The sequence below is a fragment of the Schistocerca nitens genome, chromosome 1 (genome assembly GCF_023898315.1).
Source record: "Schistocerca nitens isolate TAMUIC-IGC-003100 chromosome 1, iqSchNite1.1, whole genome shotgun sequence".
In the NCBI taxonomy this organism is placed as follows: domain Eukaryota; kingdom Metazoa; phylum Arthropoda; class Insecta; order Orthoptera; family Acrididae; genus Schistocerca; species Schistocerca nitens.
Window position 1 is genome coordinate 753,475,850 of NC_064614.1, and position 19,702 is coordinate 753,495,551.

The following is a 19,702-nucleotide window of genomic DNA, read 5'->3' on the forward strand; positions in this document are numbered from 1 at the left end:
ATTAAAACATATTAAAAGTAAGTTCAAATTAACAATGAAGTCATAGAACCAGTTGAACAGTTTTTGTATTTGTATTAGTTGAAGACAGCGACCGGATGGACAGAGAAAGAAATAAAATGAAGAGCAAAAACGGTCTGTAGTTGTTTTGGCAGACTAAATACAGTTTTCAAAACCAAACTTCTGATGTGATTAAAAAGGAAGTTTTATAATCAGTGTGTATCAATCTTGACTGATGACAGTGAAATATTGACTTTTTATACAATAATGCAAAAACTATTTAAAATTGAGGGCTGTTTGGTACGTAACAGCAAGATGCATGCTGGAGATGACTAGCTGTAAGAGAAAAATGAACAAACAAATCATAAAACAGAGTTGCGTGGAAGATGTAATTATGACGACAATGAACAGAAAACAAATGTGAATAGGGACATGTAGTCAGGTGCATGGATGGTTGGTGGGCCAGAGAAGTTCTCTGCTGGATTTGAAGAGGCAAGAAAATATTGAGGCAATGATCTAGAGGAAGATAGGTAGGTAACATTAGAGGAAATTTAGAAACATGATGTGTGCAATGCATTGAAAAGTTGATACCATGGAAATGATAATGGACAAACTTGCCTGTCTTTTGGATCATGTGGCACTCTACAATGCTCCAACAGGAAAACCACACAATCTAGGTGGCCCTCTGCACATGCAAGATGTAGAGCTGTTCTGCCATCATAATCTGATAATGTCATATCCATGCCAGATAAACGGTGCCTGTTAAAGAAAACAAATGTAAGATAAATATTTCAAATCACACAAGAAATATTGGTTATGATATATGATAAAAGTTAGTTCAGTTTTCAAATAACAAATATATGAAGAACTTTATTGTTTATCACTAAATGACTTTGAAAATATTTCACATCAGTTTTTCATGTTCTGCAAGTTATTATCAGTTTTAATGTTGTGATGTTTCGTAAATCTGTGTTCACAATAGTCTGGATCATAGACAACAAGTTGTATATATGACATGCATACCAGATCGAAGTATGGCATGTCAAAGAAATTTCTCTGCAACTAAAAACTTCCTTCTTTCTTTTGTTAAGAGCTTCTACATCTTTAGATTAGACACTGTCACTATAACAATGACTGTCATCCTAATACAAGTATTCAAAAAGACTGTATTCAGCACTGAAACACCCATCGTTCAAGTAATACTGTGTTAATAGTGGAAGTATCTCCATGTTTCTTCTACTGCAATCATTAACACTCTTGCACATAACATTACGACACAGGCCGATAAGCAGTACACACTAATATTACCGGGAGGACGACGGTTCAATCCCGTCTCCGGCCATCCTGATTTAGGTTTTCCGTGATTTCCCTAAATCGTTTCAGGCAAATGCCGGGATGGTTCCTTTGAAAGGGCACGGCCGATTTCCTTCTCAATCCTTCCCTAACCCGAGCTTGCGCTCCGTCTCTAATGACCTCGTTGTCGACGGGACGTTAAACACTAACCACCACCACCACTAATATTACAATTAAGTGCTCCTTTCTGTAATTAAGGAGACCTGATTATGATGTTTGTAAACCTTTCAAGTATCAAGCCAAAATTAAAATGACAGCTTTTATTATGATTTTTCAGGCTTGATTTTCTTATATATATATTGTCCATCAGAGAGTATTATTCATCAGCCATGGTCATAGAAGAAACATCTTTCAATCATTAAAAATGATGGTGTATTACTGTGACACACCGGAACTAACTTTCTCCTTCTTTATGTACGTGAAGTCACTAGTGTTTCTCACCCATGTGCAGATGACATTTTATTTTTGTTACAGACTGTACATTAACTGTAATTTCATATTTATTTGAATAAGCATTATTGTGCGTGGCTGCTACTGATGGGGCATAGCTCGTGGTTTCCATACTGTGGCAAATTGTGACTAAGAAGTTTACAGACTGCAGCACCCTTCCTTTTGATAATCACTTACTAAATAACACCAAATGCTAACTCCAAGATAAGATCTATAGGTAGGATATTAAGCTGCCATTGTAACATTACCCCACATTTTATCTTAGCAACTCATGTTAAAAATTACAGATTTTGGAGAGATCTTTAATGTAGTGTACATTAACTTCACTGGATGCTTAGTATTTTCTATGTTTGCAGTACCAAACTTGTATGCAAGGGTTGTGTGTTTATCCATTACTTGTCATATATGCCACACCTAATATGTGTATTATTTTATGTCTGACAAAGCCAAGCAGCTGGTTTTATGATTGTCAATTTTAATTATGACTAAACGTATTGGGAGCACATCATGATCATAATGTAAAATGTAATAACATTACGTCTGCACAGTTGCTGCTTAAGAATTTAATATTAAGTGTTAATTAATGACTCTTCAAAGCATAACAGAGATATACAGAGACAGGGATCTGATAGCGGAGGTCAGCCACTCTATTGATTTCCCTCTGTTGTAAGCAGCAGCATGTAAAAATCTTGTGGAGACTGGTAGGACACATGTAGGCTGAACAGGGCCTCAGGAAGCCCATAAGAGCTATGCACTATAGAAACCATGCCCCCAAAGCCTTTTCTGCATGGTGCCAACCAGCATCACAGGGCATAACCTTAAGACTAGCTACTGCGTGTTCAAAAAGTGTCACTCAGTATCAACAGTTCCAAAAACATTGACTGTCATTATTTAAATCCACATGAGAAATATTCAGGAGGATTTGTACTAGTTTGAATTTTGTAACCCATTACTGAGAAATATTTTTTAATATATCTTTCGGGGAACTCCATCTCAGAGCCTTTAACTAAGAGCTGCACTCGCACCTGACATAAAGTTAGTTTTTATGCCTTTTATATATGAATTGCTGGCCTTTAAAATTGCAACACCATGAAAGTAGCTTACAACAAGCATCAAATTGGCATAAAATGTACTACACACATGGATATGCAAATGATTAGTATTTCAGTGCACACAGATGACATTGCCTTCAAAATTTCCTGCAACATCTGAATTTGGTGCACCAGATTATCAAATTCATGATGGAGATAGAAGGAAACAACCAACTTCCATTTCTGGATGTGCTTCTCAAGTGAAGACCAGATGGTGCTCTAGGACACAGTGTCTACCGTAAATCAATACAAATCAATACATGCAGATTTGTACTTCCACATCTTCAGCTGTCAAGCCCCTTTAAAAAGAGAAAATGTCGTAAGCATACTAGTCCACAGAGCATGCAAAATCTTGGACCATGACAGTCTGGCAGTCGAACTGCAGCTCCTGCAGGCCATGTTTTATACAAATGAATACAGCAACCACCAGATACAACTCACCTTAAGACTGAAGAAGCCAAGACCACAGCCTGCTGAGGATGAAGAGAATCCTGTTGCATTGGTGGTTATCCCTTATATCAGGAACACATCAGCAAAAATTGGAAGAGTGCCCCAGAAACATTACATCAAGAGCATTTACTGCCCACCAGTGAAGATGAAGGCCTTGTTGGGACCAGTCAAAGATGACCTAGGACTCCAGGAACTGCTGCATCCTTACCACTGCAGGAAAATGTATGTAGGCCAGACAATCCATATAGTGCAGGAGAGATGCACTGAGCATAAATACCACACAGACAATGAACAGCTGACAAAGCCCACTATGGCAGAGCACTACATCTCCCATGGTAATGCCATGAATTACAACATGTTAATGCCACGAATTTCAATGGCATCAAGTTGTTGTAACAATCCAACATTCTGGGATTGTATTCTGATACAGGTTGCAGACAATGGACTACATGACAGGCTAATAAATAAAGACAAAGGCTTTCAATTAAACAAGGCCTAGGACACTGCCTTGGGTGTGGTCTATGTGGAAACCTGCTCCCATTGTGGCACTTGAAGAAAACAAGCATGTATTGTCACCTTGCTGGCAGAGAGCTGTGACTTGCGCCAGCTGCAGTGCAACTAAATACCCTGAGTGAGCTCTGATGTCATGCTTCCCCCACCACCACTCCAGGTCCACACCCAAAACTGGCCAACTGTAGGCTGTGGCAGATGGGGCAGGGAGAGTACAGAAAGGCAGCACTCAGCAAAGAACAATCAGTCGTCAGGAACTTCTGGAGATGTCAAGAAGTCAGCCTGCCAAAATTTCATCCCTCCTGGATGACTCCATCTGACTGAATATCAAAGAAATATTAAAATTTTTCCTATGCCAGAAAAACCTAAAATAACACAAGTTACCAGACAATTAACATTAAAATTCAGGAGTAGCTACAGGTTTCATTGCAGATTTTGCACACATGTTTGTTTGATTCAGACCTTTACCATTATACTCAGTTGACCTAGTTTTTATGCACAAGATAACATGCTTCACTAAATGATTAAGTCATTAATTAATAATTTTGCATAGTTTACTGTAGTTTTCAAATGACACATGTACCTGTAAATGTAGTGATGCATAAAATGATTTCATGAACTTTTCTGATTTCCTAGATCACCAGATATTTCATAAACAAAATTACTTTTTATACTTACAGTCCATCCTGAATGGGTAAATCTAACCTAGTCAGTCTTCAAATGATTATGCCCAAAATAGTCAGTCCCAGTCGAGTGAGTAAATGAGCAACATCTATGTCAAAAGGTTCTGGGAAATGCTAGCACTCATGCAATACCTCTGCGAGATTTTGAGAAACTGAGGCTAGTGTGAGTAGCGTTTAAAGTTGATTTTGGCATTTTGTTTTCTATCTCTACTATGTTGATGATTTATCATTTTGACAGTCATACTACTAAGTTCACATTTAACATTTCTGTGAAAACTATTGCATGGTGAATATATGACCAACATGTGAGGGTGGATTATCAGGTTTTTTAATCAAGCAGTGATTGTGTTAAGTATTTTGAACCAATGATGTTTTTTTTATTTTGTACTGGTATTGTGTCATGTACTTGATGTTCAGTCATTTCAGTGACTGCTTGCATGCACTGCTTATACATGGTGGTCAGAAACAGTCTGGAAAGCTCATAAGGGTGTTATACGACATGTTATGCTGAGAAATATTTGTTATGAAAAAAAATTCAATACATTAGACCATTTCTGAGTTAATTAGCATTGATGTTAGCCAATCAGATACACAATTTCAAGTGGCCTAACAGGTAGAACTAATGTCAGTTTTTCTCAAAGTATAAATGACGGTTTTCGAGACTGTTTAGCTTTTGACTCAGGCTCAATCCTTTCTACTCTCCCATGTCCAATTTTTGTATCTCTCTCTTGTTTGGTTTAGGAAACCAAATGAAAAACATGTTTGGTGATACTATCTCTAGCAGGTAGCCTAAATTTGCATGTCCAACAACCTGATGGGCAAACTTCAAAGCTAATTAACCAAGAAATTGTGCAGCATATTGAATTTTTTTGTTGACATTTATTTAACAGCACAACCTACCCTGTGACCCCTTATGAGCTTTTCATGCAGTTTCTGACCACCCTTTATAACTTGCAACTACTGTGGTCTGCAAATATTGTGTATAACAAAGACCGTAACTTTAGACAATGATGGCATATGAGGTGCTATCCAAATTTTCGGGACTGGTGCTGCCATGTATTGAAAACCTTACCTTTGGAGTAATGGTCACCATCACCCTTGAAGTAGTTCCCATCCACACGTATACACCAGTCCCAGCGCTTCTGCCCCTGGTCAAATGTTTTCTGGAAGTCCTGTTCTTTTAGGGTGTTCATCACCACCAGCAATGCTTCTTGAATCCTCTGTAGAGTGTTGAACCAATGGCCTTTCAACTTGAGTTTCAGTTTTGGGAATAGTGTGAAGTCAAATAGTGTGAAGTCACAAGGTGCCAAATGTGGTGAGTACAGTGGGTGGAGTACAACCGCCATGTTGTTTTTTTGCCAAAAAGGTCCTGGTGAGCGAGGACGTGTGACAGGGCACGTTGTCGTGACATGATGCAGTAGCCAGTTCCATTGACGCTAAAGTTTGGGCTGTCGTTGCCTCCCTTTTTCATGGAGCCATCGCAAAATGTCACAGTAGTATGCGGAATTCACTGCTTGGATGGGTGGGATGAATTCTTTGTGCACAATTGCCTTGGTATCAAAGGAAATGATGACCATGTTCTTCACTTTGCTCTTCACCTGTCTCACTTTTTTGGGTCTTGGAGAGCCCGGGCTCTTCCACTGGGATGATTGTTGCTTTGTCTCTGGGTCATAACCATAAATCCAGCTCTCTTCACCAGTGAATTTAATACATATGCACTGTTCTGTTCGCGGATCCATCATAAAATCGCCACACACCAAACACAGAGTATTACGGAAATCACTGTGGACACACAACATGTCCTCCCAGCTGAATGCCACTCCGCACACTGACTCGTCAGATATGCAGCTCTCGCCACCTAGCAGTGCACAGATCTACTACTACTACTTTCCAGATGGCAGCACCAGTCCTGAAAATTTTGGATTCCACCTCGTATGTCACAGTGATTCCATGTTGTAGGAGAGTGCACATGTTGTTGAAGGACTGGCATGCCACAAATTGTCAGCCACTACAATTGATCACATCTTGCAAAGAGTTGAAGCAAAATAGAAAATGCACATGTATCTGTCATCCAAGCTCAGTTCAACTTTAGGCCCAACTGGGTTAGAGGCATCATTGCTGCCAGAGGTGTCAGCTTCGTATGCTAAATTTTGCACCCTGTAGTCTGCTAAGCAAATGATTAATTTGACCATGTATGCTTTGTACTATACTGTACATACACAATCAGCAGAATTTTGTTATTTTCTATCCTTCCTAGTGTTCTGCACTTTTAATTTTCTGCTGTGCCTTTTCCTTTGTTTAAACTACTTTGAGTTTCTGCTTGACTTTCACAAGCTAGTAACAAGTGCTGAACTCTTCTTTAGGCATTGTAAGTCAGCTGATTGGAGTAGAAGGTATGCCTTACAGCTACATTCACACTCTGTCACCCACTGAAAAGTGCATAGTAAAGGGTGCCTCCCATTGTAATATGTATTAGCATTTTTTCGCTTTCCATTTTTTAATGCAGTGTGGGAAGAATGACAGCTTAAGTGCCTCAGTGCATGCTGGAATTGTCTAACCTTGTCTTTGTAATCCCTATGGAAGTTGTATGTCTGGGGTAAATGTAGTCATAGATTCCCCGGTCAACACTCATTTTTTAAACTTAAGCTTCGGCAGGATAGTTGGAGTCTACCTTCAAGTTTTAGCCAGTTTTGATTGGTAAGCATTTCCATGACAATCTTGAGTAGGTCAAACAAACCTGTGACCATTTGTGCTGCCCTTTTTTGTATACATTCAACATCCCTGGTTAGTCCTATTTGGTACAGGTATCATGCATTAAAGAAATATTCTAAAATGTGTCATACAATTTCCTTTGCAAGTGGATTCCATTTACTCAGTGTCCAATAGAAAATTATAATTCATATCACAACGCAATTCTACATAATCAGTATGGTTTCAGGAAATACTACAGCACAGCTCATGTTATCAATGAATTGTTCACCAAAGTTAGCAGATGCCTTTATAATAGAATGTGTGTGTCTGGTATCGTTTTTGAGCATACAAAAACTTTTGATACTTTAGACTGTGGCCTACCTCTCTATAAATTGATAATCTATGGTTTTCAAGAAAAAAGCTGGATGTCATTGTGTTTAGGGAACAAAACAAAGAGTACTTATACATAAGAGTGGCAAGAAATTCCTCTGACTGGAAACATATACAACTAGGTGTATCACAAAGCACAATATAACAGCCACTACTCTTTTTGTATTATAAATGACATGCCATGCCATGCCATGCCATGCCATGCCAGAGTCACTCTGGTACCATTCTCTATGTAGATACTCTGCTGGCCATCCAAAATGCAGCAGCAAGAAGGACTGGAGATATTACAGCCAAATTGATTTGGAAGATTACACACTGAAGGTGATTGAAAATACAGCCCAATGTGAACTGAGGAAGACGATGAAATCAGTGTAGAGTGCTGCGACCAGTGCTGGCTATAACCATTACTACATGTCTTGGCATTGAATCAAAGAGGCTTGTGGGGTATAGCTATCCATGCTGCTTCCACTTTATGCCAAAGTAGATCTTATGTAGCAGTGGATGGCATATCCCATGCTAGTCATTGACCAGATGTTTTTGATTGGTAATAGAACAGGAGGACAGTGAGACCAAGGGAGCAATGTAATCTGGTGGATGATAAAGAAGTTTTGAAAATTGCGTGTCACGTGTGGTCACACATTATCCTGTTGCAGTCTGCAGCTCGTGGTCTAGTGGTCGCGTTCTCGCTTGCCGAGCATGGGGTCCCAGGTTCGATTCCCAGCGGGGTCAGGGATTTTCATCTACCTCGAGATAACTGGGTGTTTGTGTTTTCCTCATCATTTCATCATCATCATGAAAGTGGTTAGATTGGGCTAAACAAAGGTTCAGAATTTGTACGGGCACTGATAACCACACAGTTGAGTGCCCCACAAACCATTCATCATCATCATCATCATCATCATCATCATCATCATTATCCTGTTGCAGTATGGCTGTCGGAAAGCTCTGAAGGTATGGGAAGATAACAGGCTCCAACACTTCAGAGGTACAATGCTGGCTGGTTTGTGTACCAGCAATGCATAATAAAGGGGGGTGGGAGTGGAATCCCATACCACCCTAAAACATAATACTCAATGCAGGACCAGTATGGTGACACATAAGGCAATAGTTCAAAAGTCTCTCACCACGGTGTCTTAGACTCTAATCTGACCATCAACATTCATTGGGATTTATTGGTAAAAGCAATGTTATTCCATTCAATTGTCTAGGTCTGTCATTCACCACACCATTGATGGAGTAAACACCTGTGGTGTTGACTCAGTGGTAAACACAGAAAAGTAACACAGATCTAAAAAATACTGAAGTGGACCAGGAAAAATGCCTCAAAAGTAAATGCTGTCACAGTATAGAAGACTTCTGAACTGATAGTCAATATCTTTGTAGTTCAGTCCACACGTGCACAGACATGTTGCACTGGCACTACCTACCTGCATCCAGCAAGATCTCTGCCCTGCATATTTCATTATTGTTCGAGTTAGACAATATGCGCTGCATTATTGTTTGAATAACATAGTTGTCAATTGCTATGCTACAAGTGCAAGAAGTGATGTTATCTCTTAAACATAAAGTAAACATTATTGATTATTAATAAATGAAGAAATTGGTCTTAAGTTAGCTGGTAAGCAATGTGTAGGTATTTCTATGATAAGCAACATTAAGGTAGAATACTGATTCAATTTTGAAATACACCCGCAAACTTGATAGTGTAGACTAGATAAACATTGAAAATTGATGAAGAAACCAAGAAAATGAATATCTGGAAGAAGCTTTGTATTGTTGGTTTTTACAAAAATGATCAACTGGGCAGCCAATAGCTCTGTGAGAAGGCATTACAGTCAAATAAAAAAAAAATGCTGGTGATGTATCATCTGTGGCAAGTAATGGATGGTTGTATAGATTTAAATCTCGTTATGGAATTTGTGAATTGGAAATACAAAGTGAAAAAAATGTCAGCTGATACAAATGCAGCACAACCTTTGTAAATGCAGCAAAACCTCTGAAAGCTAGTTCTTCAAAGGAACTGGACGAAAATGACTGACTTGGACTTTGTTTACAAAGCAGCTGAAACCAGATTAAATTGAAAATAATTACCAGAAAAATCTTTAGCATCTCAGTGAAAGAGTTCAGCTCCAGGACATAAAAGAAGAAAAGAGTAAATAACAATGTTAGTTTGTGCAAATGCTGCCAGGACCCTTAAAATGTCTTTGCTCCTCATCAAAAAATCCAAAAACCCCAGGTGCTTCAAAAATAACAGAGTTCCCTTCATTTATAAAAACCAAGAAAGGGCATGGATAAACACTGAAATATTCATTGACTGGCAAGACAACACTTTTATCCCCGAAGTAAAAACATTAAAAAAAAATTAAAACTTAAAAAAAAAGGTAAACAAGGAAACTTCCTTCTTTTACTAGATTAATATGTCAACCCATCCTTCAGCAGTACTAAAAGAGGTATTCAAAAAGAAAGAAGCTGGAAGCATAATTACAGAAACCAGTATCTGTATGTTAGAAGTATTGACCCTGGCTGTTGAGACACTTGTCCCACTGTGACACAAGACAGTGAATGCATGTCTCATAAAATTCCCAGGGCTGTGATGTTAACCAGTTCCGCACATATAGCTGGATGTCGTGGTCCGAGGTGAATCGTTTATGCAGTAGCCACCAGAAAGATCGCGGGAGGCGCACATCAGCATGGTGCATCATGGACAGTAGTTGCCGCAAGTAAAGTCCCACCCACCAGAGGGTATACGAGAATTCGGCCACGTTGTCTGCCAGTGGAACAACAATAACTCAGGCAGCATGGGCCGTGCCCAGCCAGTTCACATCGGGAATGCCTAGCAGACAGTTCCCGGTCTACACCAGGTGAAGTGCAATGGAATCGTGAATCGTGTTACTACACAACTGGCAATGAGTAGGGTCATTCTTTCGTGTGTTGCGTCATTGTTCCGGTTTTGCAGCTTATCCACGGCATGAAGGATTTAGTGTGGGTTTTGGTTGAGCAGCAGACGGAGCTCATAGCAACCATGAAACAAGTGCTTCCAGCGTTGCTCTCCACGCAGTGTGCTCCAGCTCCATTCCCTCCTCCCTTTCCCCCATATGACGAGACGGTGGAGGATTGGGACGCATATGAACATTGCATTTCCAGGCGTTTCATGTTGCCGATGCAGAGGTATGTCATGCTCTTTTCTTGTCTTGGATATCTCCCTCGCTGTATCAAGTTTTGCGGCAGCTAGCGCTGTTGCAGGAACCCTCATCCTTGTCTTTTGACGCATTGTGTTTATTGCTGTCTTCATATTATCGCTGCCGCATGCATGTTGTGGTGGCTAGGGTCAAGTTCTATCAATGCAAGAAACAGCCCCATCAGTCGCACTGGGCGTGGGCCGCTGCACTGCATGGTCTTAGACGCAAGTGTCATTTTGACAGGTGCAGCCACTGGCGCTTGTGTCTAAAACTCTTAGTCCCGCGCAGGCCCATTACTCCCAGGTCAAAAAAGAGGCTTTGGCCATTGTCTATGCTGTTACCAAGTTTCACTCTTTCTTGTATGGCATGAAGTTTCAGTTAATCACTGACCATAAGCCATTAATATCGTTATTTGGCCCCGCCTCTCAGATTCCGGATAGGGCGGCCCACAGACTGCAGCGCTGGGCCTTGTTCCTCTCTAAGTACCATTATGACATTCATTTTCGCCCTACCGGACAGCATGCCAATGCCGACACTCTTTCCCGTCTTCCGGTGGGCCCGGATCCTAAGTTCGATCGGGAGGAGATTATGTGTTTTCATTTGGATGTGGCATCCCACCAAGCGGTTGATGGCTTCCCGATCACTAGTTCTAGAGTCACCAGGGAAACGGCAGCTGACCCGGTTCTCTGGCAAGTAGTTTGCCTCGTTCAGCACGGGTGGTCGTCCCGACCTCCAGGTTGGGCCTCGGACCCTGTTTGTAATTATTTTGTTCTACGAGACCGCCTCTCAGTCTTGGAAGGAGTTCTCCTTCTGGCCACCGATGATACAGCTCCTCGTGTGGTTGTTCCTGCCACTTTGCGAAGGGAGGTCCTCACGTTATTACATGAAGGGCACTGGGGTGTTTCCCATACTAAAACCTTGGCTCGCAGACATGTGTACTGTCCCGGTATTGACAGAGAAATTGAGCACTTGGTGGCCGCCTGTTCCCAGTGTGTGAGCCAACAGGCGTCTCCCAGGTCAGCGTTCTCTTCATGGCCGCCTGCAACCCAGGCATTGATGCTTATTCCCGATTCCCATATGTGGTTCCTGCTCCTCAACCATTTCAGAAGTTGCAATCCAGGCACTAGCAAAAATCTTTTCTGTAGAAGGCCTGCCAGTCACCCTGGTATCAGACAATGCACCTCAGTTTCTTTCGCAGACCTTCCAGGATTTTTGTAGGCGCTTCGGTATTTGGCATGTTTACTCTCCCCCCTTTCATCCACAATCGAATGGGGAAGCCGAGCGCATGGTGCGCACATTTAAGACGCAGATGAAAAAGTATGTGCACGAATTTCCTGTGGAGGAGGCATTGACGTTTTTCCTGACAGTGTACCGGACCACACCAATGGGAGAATGCAGCCCCGCAGAGCTCCTCCACGGGCGCCAATCTAGGACTCTGCTGCACCTCCTCCGGCCTGGTCCATGCCAGTCTTTGCAAAACGGGGTACCTGGCTTTCCACCGCGTATGTCAGTCTGGGCACATGGGTTTGGTCACAATCCACATTGGATACTGGCAGTGGTCCTGCGCCGCAATGGCCGCCGGCTCTATACTTTGCAGGCGGGGGACCGGGAGGTACGTCATCACCAAAATCAGCTATGTTCACGTTCGGGCACCTGCCCTCCTACCCTTGGGCGCCGGCTTCCCCATTGCCGGCACCTACGTTGTTTTCTCAGGGAATGCTACCGCCCCTCCCATCTGTTACTCCACCACACTGCGATGGTTCTCAGCCTTGGCAGCCTCCAGTAGCTCCAGCACCGGCATCGCTATCGTTAGAGATGCCCCAGCGAGAGCCGGCCCCCTCGCAGGCCCGGTTTCTCAGGAGGCTGGTTCACCTGTGGTCGTCCCTTCCCCATCGTCCCCACCACTGGGTCTTGCCCCTCCCGAGGTGGACCGGGATCCGGCATTCGACGGCTTGTCGTCTGTTCTGTCCCGGGCTCTGGTGGTGGGACGACAGGGGCCTCTTCGTGTGGGTCACTTCCAACCGTATTCGAAGGTTCCGGCACGAGGGTTGTCAGATCCCCCTGACTCCAGCCTTCCAATGGACGTGGAGGTCATCGCTACTGCATGACGCTCCACCTTCCGATGCAGTGGATCACAGTGGCTTCACCCCCCGAAGGAGGAGGAGTGCAGTAGCCACCAGAAAGATCGCAGGAGGCGCACATCAGCATGGTGCATCATGGACAGTAGTTGCCACAATTAAAGTCCCGCCCACCAGAGGGCACGCGAGAATTTGGCCGCGTCGTCTGCCGGTGGAACAAAAACAACTCAGGCAGTATGGGCCATGCCCAGCCAGTTCACATCGGACATGCCTAGCAGACAGTTCCCGGTCTACACTAGGTGAAGTGCGACGGAAATGTGAATCATGTTACTAGTGTTACTACAGTTTGTCCCTCACAGCCTTCTTAAGGGGACCAAAAATGGCACAATCACAGGGAGAGGGATCTGGACTGTAGGGAGGGTGGCTGAGAACCTCCCATTTGAATTTCTGCAGGAGAGCCCCAACTGTGTTGGCCGTATGAGGCTTTGCATTGTCGTGGAGCAGAATGACCCCATGGGTGAGATTGTCTGGTCGTTTTGGTTTGATCACTCGGCGAAAGGAGGTTAAGGTTTGTGAATAGCACTGAGCATTCACTGCTGTCCCATGCTGCAGGAAGTGAATCAGAAGGGGGCCATCTTGGTCAAAGAAGAACATCAGCTTAACGTTTCCTCCACTCGTGTGGATGGTCTTGGATTTTTTTGGTGGTGGTGACCCTAGATGCTTCCACTGGAGACTTTGTTGTTTTGATTCTGGTTCAAAGTGATGATACCTTGACTCATCACCAACAACCACTCATGCCAGGAACGCATTCCCTTCCCAAGCATAGCGCTGCAGATGAGCAAGACAGTGGGCCATTCGACATGCATCCTGGTGTGTTGAAGACTGTCGGCCACCCACTGGGCACACACTTTGCGCTTGTGCAGTTGTTCCTTCGTGATGTTGTGAACACTTCCGATGCTGAATCTGACCATGGCTTTCACTATCACTCAGCTGTCCTGGGTTACGAGTGCATCCACCAGCTGGACGATGTCATTTGTAATTTAGTGTGGTGCTCCAGACCATGCTTCTTCAGCTAACGACACCCATTCTTCCCTGAAGCACTTGTGCCATGCCTTGAACCTTGCAAGAGACATGCATTGTTCACCGTACACTTATCACATTCGTCGATGAATGTCCGTTTCTCCTACTCCTTCTGCTGTCAGAAAACAAACAACACCTCTTTGCTCTTCTTTTGATGCCTCCATGTCACTGTTTTGAATGCGACTGGCAGCGTTGGACGATTGATCCATGCTGCTGCTAGCTCTGTATAGTTTTTTGACATGCACGCGTGCCATCTAGCTGTGAACTTCCACGCTCTGGTTGGAACCACACCTTGTTACACATGCTATGATATTACCCTCCTGTCACTGGTTTGCGCATTCCAGACTCTGTCTCATTTCTTTTGAACGCCCCTTATATTAGAGAGTAAATGGAATGTTTACAGCAAAATTTTTGCTTCCTAATGTGACATCTTTGCTATATCCAATGGCTCAAAATGTTACTGAAATATTAAAATGACTTTACATAAAACAACTGTTATGTAGATTGTTAACTGTTGAGGAAGATAATGTAGAAGTCGTTTCACCATTTCTCCAGCAAAAGAATTTAAAGGAGCACTGTACATTGTTGTAGATGCATGGATTTGATTGAGATGAAGACTTTGAAAAGAATACTGAAACAAGCCTGCAAAAATTCAATAACTGATATGGATTATTAAATTTTGGAGGATATAAGTAAACTAATGATAAATTTACAAATGCGCCAGGAATGTGATACCGATGATATGGAAGATTGGCTCACTTGTGACAATAATGATCAAGGTTTTCAGATTGTGCTGGATGAAGAAATTGTTGAAAGCATATCATATGGAAGAAGACGAAACAGAAGAAAATATAGAAACAAAAAATGATGCAGGAACATTTCATGCAGAAGCGTTTCGAGCCCTGGAAGCAGCTTTCAAATGGTTTGAAAAACAACCAGTGTGTACAATGAATTTACTACAATTATAACAAATTCATGATGCACCGGCAATGAAGATAAAACATTGTTTACATCAAATGACACCTACCAAACATTTAAACAAAATTAAACTATAGTGAGTGTCCTATATGACTTTTGTTAGGTATTTCATAATTAACATTGTAGTATGTTAATAATTTTAAGAAAATATCTATGCATGTATGGAAAACTCTTAATAAACATTGATTTTTGTTGAGTTTAGTTTAATAAACATTTAACACTTTGTATTAATCCTAGAAAGATAACCATATGACAACAAACCTACAAAAATAACCATGCAGATGCGATATAAGTTATCTTTCTAGAGTTAAACAAACAATGGAAGTTGCAGGTTGGAATATCAACAATACATGGAAAAAGAAAGGTTGCTACCCACTGTAAAGATGAAACGTTGAGTTGCAAATTGGCACAACAAAAACTCTATTACACATTTAGCTTTTGCCCAAAGCTGTCTTCAGGAAAGGAAACATATGCACTACACACATTCATTCACACAAGCAAGCACACCTCATGTACACATGGCTGCTACCTCCAGCAGCTTGGATGAGAATGCATTCTGAGCTACTGGAGATGGCTGTCAAGTGTGCATGAGGTATGTTTGCTTGTGTAAATGAATGTGTGTGTGTTTCCTTTTCTGAAGCAGGCTTTGGCAAAGAACTAAATATGTAAGAGTCTTTTCTTTGTGCTTGTCTATAACTTAATGTGTCACCTTTATGGTGAGTAGCAACCTATCTTTCTTCTTTCTAGAGTTAATGTACAAAAATTGCTTCCTCTCACATTCAATTATTCAGATTTTTTATCACACAGATGACTTACGACAACAATTAGTCTACATAATCAAGTACATATTGTAACTTAACATTACATTTGTTGGTCTGTTTATAATCTTACAATTGACAAGTCACCTATGTCACAATGTGTGATTGTATGATGAAGGTGACATAACAACAAAGACTTGATTTGGTGTGTACAGTTGGTTTTGCAATGAATATTGTTACAGGGTTAAGAACTATAGCGTAAGGAGGTCCAGTTAAAGGTATCAGATGCATTAGGTAGCATTGTTTTCCTTTTATGGTATAAATTAAGTAGCCCATATATGGGAGCTAATTAACAGTTTCACTCCATCATTGCACAACAGACACAGCAAAGAGGACAAAAGAAGCATCCTAGCAGTGTCCAAGAGAGCATTCCACATCAAAATAATTTTACAAGTACCTGTATCAAATATAGATCTTAAGTTGAGAAATAATTTTTCTGAGATTACATCGACAGCACAACTTGAAAGGAAGTAAATCACAGATTGTGAGAACACTGGAAAAGATGAGGACCAAAGCACATGAAATGTGATGTCACAACAGGATGCTGAAAACTGAAGGGGACTCATAAAATAATAATGAGAAGTTTCTTCACACAACTATTGAAGAAAGAAATACATGGAAACTACTAACAAGAACAATGGATGGGACGACAAGTCATGTGTTAATACATAGTAGAATAACTTCTATTGTACTAGTGAGGAGCAACTGAGGGCAAAAATTGTAGGAGAAGACAGAGACTAGGATATCTCGTTGAGGTCTTCAGTCTGAAGAGCCATTTGATGCAGCTCTTCATACTGGTCATTTCTGTTCAAATATCCTCATCTACACATAGTTGCTGAAACCTTCAGCCATTTAATGTAGTCAGTCTTTGGTCACTCACTACAATTTTTACTAGCACTATTCTCAGTTACAAAATTAATTATCCCTTGAAGCCTCTAGATGTGACAATAAATAATTAATCATTTTGAGTGCAAGAGGTACTCCAAGAAGAAGAGACTGGCACACAAGGGGGAATCATGTCTGGTTACTTAAAAAAGCTCATTGTGGTATTGTGTGATATGGGAACATTTTTTATCATTTTTAATGTGGGATAATTTAACTTGTGCATACCATGATGGCCACTGCAATTGCTTCTGAACACTAGATCACCTGGATAGTTTCAGCTTCAAAAGTACTTACAAAATTGTTGGTGTATTTAATGAAAAAGAATGCTGTAGAACAAATCCATTTCTTTCCAATTCTGCAGTCATTAGGCAGATAAAGTTTAACATAGAAGATGTGACATCAGTCTGATAAGTATCTGATAGTGGACTTATAATGTACAGAAGTGTGTAGGTGGCTGTTTTATAGCCTGCATTCAAAATAAAGAAAAATGCAACAAGACTGAAAAGGAGATAATGTAAATTTATAGCAAATAAATATCTGAGCTGCTCTGGTAAGTTAATGTGAAGTTCAGCTTGATTTTAAGACAAAAGAGATGTTGTACACGAATCTGAGCTAAATTAAGGCTGCCAGTGAGAGTCCAAGGTGGCTCATGGAGAGCCAAAGGTTAACTCATTGAAGATTGGAGGATGAAACAGAATTTTTAAAAAGTTTTAAATTACAAAAGTTTTAAAAGCTAAATTTTCATCAGAAAATGTGTTACAATGTTTCCAGAAACATTTTTATGGTAGAATTTTGGAAACTCTTCAAGGCCCTACATACTATGTCTGTACAATTTGTAAAGGCTATAAATGCAGTCATTACTTTTACTTTCGTTCTTGAACAGAACTAAAAGAATGCTTAATGTGGGATAAAAAGTACCATCTACATCTTATAATGCATTTTAGCATGTAGATGTAAAGACGGAAGAGATTTGCATTGAAAGGAACCATTCCTATTTGTGATTTTTATAAAATTCTTTGTACAGAAGCTGTCTGAAAGTATATCCTTATTTTGAGACCCTCCCAAAATAGACAGTGTCAGCATTGTGATCATGATCTGAGATTAAAATGAACTGTGACATAAAGATGTATTTCTGGACAGCCTCTGCACCATGAACTTAAAAAAGTATTTATTGACTATAAATGTAGGCTTCCACGGCCATTGTGACAATCAATAAAATTTTTCTTTGTTTGTGAGCACATTATCAATATGTAAAACTACCGACATTTTGGTCACTGTTGCAAGTGATCTTCTTCAGTGTGTTTTTGTTTACTGTTTGTTTTCTCACTCAGCAGTAACCAAAAACATCCTGAAGAAGGTCACTTGCAACAGTGACCAAAACGTCAGTAGTTTTAAATATTGAAAATGCGGTCACAAACCCAGAAAAATTTTATTGACTATTTATAGACTTTTGATAACCGCATAATAAAAATGTATGGCATTTGTTAACTGTTGCATCTTATGTGTCTACAGATGCAAGGTATGGCATGTCTGTGCCTCTGGTCCAGCGGCTTGCACATCCTAGGATTTAGTTTTCATTTTAGCTGCCATCTCCTTCTTCTTTCTCCATCCTTGTCCTACCTAAGGTTGTGTTGTATCTCTAGCGATCTTGTTGTTAGCAAGATCCTTTCCTCTGTCATGTGCTGTTACACTGTCACGGAAGTTTTAATGTGAGTGGAATGTACAAACAACTTAATGTTTGATATTTTACAGTTCACTTATTTGAGGGTATGGTTACAATTATTACAGAAAAAATATATGAGAAAAAAGTTAAAATCTGACAACTGTTTTGTTTAGCATGCTTTGTTTAATCTATTACACACTGCAGATAAACAACATTCTTACCAGTATTCCAGAACATGTCCTTTTAATAAGTTTTACTATTTTTTATTTGGTGCTTCTTAAAACATGAAAAAAATACTAAAAAGGGAAAGGCAACCAATTACCTATAGCAGACTGAAATGCATAGAAAAATTTAATAGAAAAAGTTAACACTAGCTTTTGAGCTCTTGTTCTTATTTAGTAAGAGTGCATGATACATACTCAAAAACACACACACACCCAATTGTACACACCTGTGTTTGTGTGAGCAAAAGCAAGAGCAAGGGCTTGAAAGCTAGTGTTAAGTGTTTTGTATTACGTATTTCTGTGTGCCATGCATAGCCCTCTATTGGTAAGTGGTTGCTTTTCCCTTATTTTATATATTTTCCCATGCAGAATTTTCCATTATTGTAATACAACAATAACTAACCTTCTCATGGCAGTTACATCGCCACTGGCTGCAGAGAACAAAAGGTTGACAATGCTCAGGCCTTTTGTTTCATACTTGTGCCTTCGTGGATCTTTCTTGTTTGTTGCGTGTTTTAAGTTGTCATATCGATGGAAATTAAATTCTTCCACAAGCAGCTGTAAAATTCAAATATCGGTATTTGAAATTAAGTAACAAGCTCAACTGAAGTGACTGAATATAAATATGAGAAATAATTTGATATTCTTTGTATGACAACCAAATGTGCAGAGTCAAAAACAGATTAGTGTTAAAATATAGCAAACACCACAATTTCTGTGTAGCAACTATTGGATATAAAACAAACTAAAAATTTCATGAGTATAAAAATATCTCTTCATGTTATACTGAAGCTTAGTAATGTGCTATTAGAGACTACATCTATATCTATACTTTGCAAACCACTGTGAGGTGCATGGCAAAGGGTACATCCATTGTACCAGTTATTAGTGTCCCACTCACATATGGAGTGTGGGAAGAACAATTGTTTGAATCAGCAATTATTCTAATCTTATCTTCATGGTCCCTATGTGAGTGATACATACAGGGTATTCCCAGAGTCATCATTTAAAGCTGGTTCTTGAAACTTTGTTAATAGACTTTCTTGGGATAGTTTACATCCATCTTCTTCAAGAGTCTTTCAGTTCCTTCAGTATCTCTGTGACAGTCTCACATTGATTTAACAAACCTGTGACCCTTTGTGCTGCCCTTCTCTGTTTATGTTCAATATCCCCTGTTGGTCC

At 40.5% G+C, this 19,702-nt stretch overlaps 2 protein-coding genes across 4 annotated transcripts in view; one reads left to right on the plus strand and one right to left on the minus strand.

Annotated features, from left to right (window-relative positions):
* Positions 1 to 19,702, plus strand: part of LOC126260869 (phospholipase ABHD3) — a 548,197-nt gene that overhangs the window by 103,340 nt on the left and 425,155 nt on the right. The window lies entirely within an intron of this gene.
* The window catches only part of LOC126260837 (glutaminase liver isoform, mitochondrial), a 123,198-nt gene that overhangs the window by 15,540 nt on the left and 87,956 nt on the right, over positions 1 to 19,702 (minus strand). For all 3 annotated transcript variants that reach the window (XM_049958247.1, XM_049958239.1, XM_049958257.1), the window contains 2 exons: positions 18,924 to 19,078; positions 616 to 756 (listed from right to left, as the gene is read on the minus strand). In XM_049958247.1, the coding sequence (XP_049814204.1) occupies positions 616 to 756; positions 18,924 to 19,078 (296 nt within the window). The remainder of the gene's footprint in view (positions 1 to 615; positions 757 to 18,923; positions 19,079 to 19,702) is intronic.